Here is a 4,721-nt window from a genome sequence, read left to right as displayed (position 1 = left end):
TCAGAGCCTGAGATTCAGATGTGTCTGGGGGTCCTGGGGTGGTGGCTGTGCATGGGTCCGTCGTCCTTGGGGAGGGGGCATTGTGCCCTCTGATGGCCAGGTGGACAGAGTCCTGACTGCCTTGGTGGGTGTCCCCAGGGCTCACCCTGGGCAGGCTGCCTGCTCAGTCTCAGTGCCCTGCCTCTGGGCTCAGCTTTCTGCCACCGTTGTATCCCCTTGGGGCCCAGGGACACAGATTCCCACACCTGAGGCCTTGCTGAGTGGCGTTACGCTGTGCCCGGCGTCCAGCTCTGGAGGAATTCCAGGACAGCAGGACCCTCGCCCACCTCATGGGCAGGGAATTCCCAGTGTGGACCCAGGGGGTCAACCAGACAGGCGAAAGGGGCTGCTGCGTCCCAGGCCCAGGCGGCTGCTCCCCGCATGACTTCCCCCCTGGACACCTGCTAGTTTGGGGCATCCCTGGGGAGGTGGAGGATCTTGCCCCTGAGGGCGGGGAGGGACGGCCTGCAGTTTGCACACCCCTCTCCTTTATTTTAGAGATTTCTTAAAGCCAGGGAAGAGTAGCCCTGGCTCCCTTGACCTCTCTGCGATAGTGGGGTTCAGAAGGGCCTCCGCCAACACTCCGCGCAGGAGGGCCTAGCGGCCCGGGTGGGCGCCCCTCTCCCTCCCTCCACTGCCGCCCCTTGCGGCTTGCTGCTTCCCCGCCAGCTTCCCCCACGTCCTGGGGCAGTCACGGATGCAGCGCCTACTCCCCTCCCTAGACCTCACCCGCCCGGGTGATAAGCGTCTGGCCCTGCCAGCCTCGCCCTGTGGGCGCGCCCACCTGGGTTCCCTGCCGGGCCGTGGCCTCCCCAACTTCCGCAGTCGCATCTGCTGGAGGGTCGCGGTGACAGGCAGGGCAAGTGGGCATCCTCCAGGTCGGCCGAGAGGGGCAGGGCTTTCTAACTCTGTGCTGCAGTCCCCCGGGAGCCAGGAGGCCCAGCCGCACTCCCAGGGCCGGTTCCGGGCAGAGCTCACTGGGTCCCTGCGTTTTCGCGCTGCATTCTCTGGGGGAGGTCCTCCAGGTGTGGGTTCTGGGACCCGGCGTGTGCCCTCTGCTGGCCTCGCGGGCTCAGAGTCGGGGACACGCCTGCAGGTGCCTTCCCAGGGATGGGGGCACCCCACCCCACCCGGCAGCCTTTCCCCACTGAGCTGGGAAGAGCTCGGAGGCCCAGAGAAGTGGAGACTTCTTGCTCCCTCCCTCTGGTGAGGCCAAGGCCCTGGCCCCTTGGCTCCAATCCAGGCCCAGATGAGGCCCTTGGAGGTCCAGGCATGACCTAAGGGAAGGGCCCTAAGGGGAAGCCAAGTGCAAGCCCCATGCTGGCCAGCGGGGAGGCCCCGGAGATCCCTTGCAGGGGGCATCTCTGGGAGCTTTTTCTGGTCTGGGCTGCCAAGGATTGCGTTTAATTCCTGGTATTTCTGGGAGGCTGTAGAGGTCGGGGTGGATTCTGACATCTGGGCCCTTCATAGACAGAGATGAGCTCTCACAGGGGTCGTGGGTGGCCCCAGACAGTGCCCTGGCTACTCCCGCATGCTCTCGGGTATCCCCAATGGGTCAGACCACTGCTTGCTGCATGCCACTCCCACCCCACAGGTCAGCTGGTGCCTGCACCACCACACAGGCATGGCCCAGCTGACCTGTGGGACCTTAGAACCCGAGACCAACTGGGCAGTGCTTAGAAGGTGTGCAGCCCGGAGGAGTCCCAGGGGAACTGGGGCCTGGAGAGGGGCAGCATCTGGGGGTGGCTCAGGCCCGCAGCAGCCCGTGCTCCCACTGGCTCTGCCCACCTCCTGAGGATGGCATGGAGCACTGTGGCTGTGACGGCACAGCCAGGGCCATGCAGAGGGGGAGAGGAGCCTGAAAGCCAGGTCGCCTGGGCCAAAAGGACCCCAGCTCCTCAGCTAACCTCCTGTGTCCCAAGGGGACGGCAGGCAGTTGTCAGAGGAGGTGACGGGAATCCTGGAGCTGTGCGATTCCAGCAGGCCCAGGTACAAACACCCAGGAAGACCCCTTGGGCTAGACAGGCAGAGCCAGATGTATCCACCCTTGGAGGAAAGCGGGTTCCAACTCTGAGCTTCCTTTCCGCCCTAGGCGGGGAGTGACGCCTCCGGGGTTTGAGGGGAGAAGTTCCCTGGGCTAGAGAACAGGCTCTGATCTGAGACGCCAGGCTAGTTTGCAGCAGGTAAGGGGCCCGGGAGGTATTCCTCGCCCGTCTCTGTTTTCCTATCTGTGAAATGGGTCACAGGGGCTCTGGGTGAGAGGGAGGGCCAGGTGCCTAGAATGTGGTGTATTCAGCCTGGCTGTCCCAAAGGTCAGTGCTGTGGGGTCTTGGTGCCCAGGAAGGACAGCAGTCATCTCCACTCTCCACTAATTTATGTTTATACGTTTGGGGTGTGGAAGGCAGAGGGGCCCCTGGTGTGGTTCTCTCCCCTCAGACCCCTTGAGTGAGCTGTACCCCAGCAGCAGGAAGCAGGTGGAGGTGACACAGGCGGAGCCAGGCCCCGTCAGACAGGAGGCGCCTGAGGAGCGCCTCCCACCCTGCCGCCCTAGGCTCCGAGTTCCGTGTTGCAGAGGTCTCGGAAGCAGCAGAAGACCAGGTGGGAGTCCCCGATGCTGTCAGGGTCGGTGGCGATACAGGAGCTCGAGCAGGAGCGGGTCACCACGGGTCTCTGCTGGAAGGGGTACTCTGCAGGGTGGGCCAGCGTCAGAACCCACATGTGCCTGCAGTGCCTGCCTGCCGCTGCACTGCTCCCAACCGTGCCCCCGACCTTGCCCTCCCTGCGATCCCCCATCCCTAATGGCCCAGATCTGTGAAGCCTCCCAGGCCCAGCCTCCTCCAGCTGTGACCTGTTTATGAATTATAACACCAGGCCTTGTCGGACCGCCTTCAGTGCCCGCCCCAAGATGGCAGCCCAAACCCAGAAGCTGTGGCAACAGCACCTACTGGGTCTGTGCCAGAGCTGGGGTTTGAGCCCCACAGGGGACCCCAGGACTGGGTCTCAGGGGGCTGTGCCACCCTGATGGAAGGCATCCCTTCTAAAGGGTGGCAGCCTGTCCTGCCCTTCCCACCTCCTGCCTTTTGGGTCTAGAGGAGCACCAGCACAGGAGGGAGGCATGTCGGGAATGTGGCCCTGAGTCCAGGGCACCCAGGGCTGCTGCGGGCTGGGCCTCACCTGCCTCCACCGTCACCAGCTTGGTCGTGCAGGCTGTGTCCTTCGGCTTGCAGTAGGTAATGTTCTTGCAGAACACAACGTCTGTGGGCTGCTCACAGGTGTAGCAGCTCAAGGCCTCACCTGGGCGATGGGTGGAGGCAGAGCTCATCGCCTGGCCTCGGGGGCCTCAACCCAGAACCAGGAGGCCGGGCTGAAGGAGTCCCACTGACACCCTTCAAGGCCCCATTGGCTGAGCCACAGACTTGAATGCCACATCCCTCCACCAAGCCTCAGTCTCCCTCCCTGCAGAATGGAGTCATGACCCCTGTCTCAGGGTGAAGCTGGGCTCTGGGACCAGGAGGGTCACTGAGAATGAGGAGGGTGCGCCCCATGGACACCTAAGGAGGCCCTCAGCCACAAAGCTCCCCCAACAGCCCCAGCCCCCTAGGCAGTGGGCAGACAAGCTCGAGGCAGGGTCCCCACCAACCTGTGGCCCACTCACCAAAGCCCATGCTCCAGGCTGTCATGAGCAGCAGCTGCACAGCCCAGCGAGAGCCCATTCCTCCGTGCTCAGGAGCAGTGAGAGGCAGCTGGCCTCACATCAAGGGTTTATACCCAGCTCCTTGGGCAACAGGTCCTGGGCGGTGGTGGAACTGGCCATGTGAGTCAGGAAGGTGGTACAGGGCCCAGTGGGGAAGCAGCTGACAGGAACATGGCAGGCGGGCAGGGAGCTGGATCTGGGAGCTCTGTCTGAGGATGATGGCCCTGCCCTCTGCTTGCTCACCTCCAACACTGGGGAACTCGCCCCTCCCCAGCCATGTCCTGTGGTCCGGGGACAGCTCTGCAGAGAAGGCCTTTCCCACTGAGCTCAGGCTGCCCCTCTGATGAGCCCCATGTCCTGGCTGTGCCTCTGGGGTTCACATAGGCCACCCAGCTCCAGCCTTGGGGACTCTTAAGACCCGGGTTCAGTGTGGCTCTGCCCTCCTCGTTGCTCTAGCCCTGCCTGGCACCCCCTCCCTGCAGCCCCCTCCATACGCCTCTACCTGTTGTGCACCTGATACACACCTGCAAAGTGGAGGCCAGAGGCAGGAAGCAGGTGTCAGGTGAGGGTAGCATGGGCCAGCCAGACCTTGCTCAGGCTGACAAGGATGGGCCCAGGAGTGGCCCTCATCACTGCCAGCCCCTTCCCACCAATGACCTTTAGACCAAGCCTCAGTGTCTTGGTTTTAAGTGCCTGACAGCAGGGCTCTGCCCACCCTCCAGCCTCCTGGCCTCTGTTGTCTGCTCTTCACCGCCTGTCTCCCACCACATGCTGTTCCTTCCCCATGCCTGCCTATGCCCACTTCTCAGTGAGCACATTGCCTGGTCTCCCATCTCAGGTCCACATCTTCCCCGTGCTGTGAGGCCCACTATGGTGCTCCTCCTCCTCAGTCCTTCCGCCATACCAGCCTCCAGTTTCTCCGTCCTGTGATGTCCTGATGGGTGGTTGTATGCATAGATGAGTGGAAAATGGGGGATGAATAGGGATG

The 4,721-nt window shown here is 63.2% G+C and overlaps 1 protein-coding gene across 1 annotated transcript; it reads right to left on the bottom strand.

Moving 5' to 3' along the window:
* Positions 1-2,398: 2,398 nt before the first annotated feature.
* On the bottom strand, positions 2,399-3,773 carry SLURP1 (secreted LY6/PLAUR domain containing 1). The gene is made up of 3 exons (XM_035276649.3): positions 3,695-3,773; positions 3,214-3,333; positions 2,399-2,726 (listed from the first exon to the last, which is right to left on the bottom strand). The coding sequence occupies exons 1-3, from the start codon at positions 3,750-3,752 to the stop codon at positions 2,587-2,589; spliced, it is 318 nt and encodes a 105-aa protein (XP_035132540.1). The 5' UTR covers positions 3,753-3,773; the 3' UTR covers positions 2,399-2,586.
* Between the last annotated feature and the right edge of the window lie 948 nt (positions 3,774-4,721).

The sequence above is a fragment of the Callithrix jacchus genome, chromosome 16 (genome assembly GCF_049354715.1).
Source record: "Callithrix jacchus isolate 240 chromosome 16, calJac240_pri, whole genome shotgun sequence".
Lineage (NCBI taxonomy): Eukaryota > Metazoa > Chordata > Mammalia > Primates > Cebidae > Callithrix > Callithrix jacchus.
This window is presented reverse-complemented; position numbering and strand designations above follow the sequence as displayed.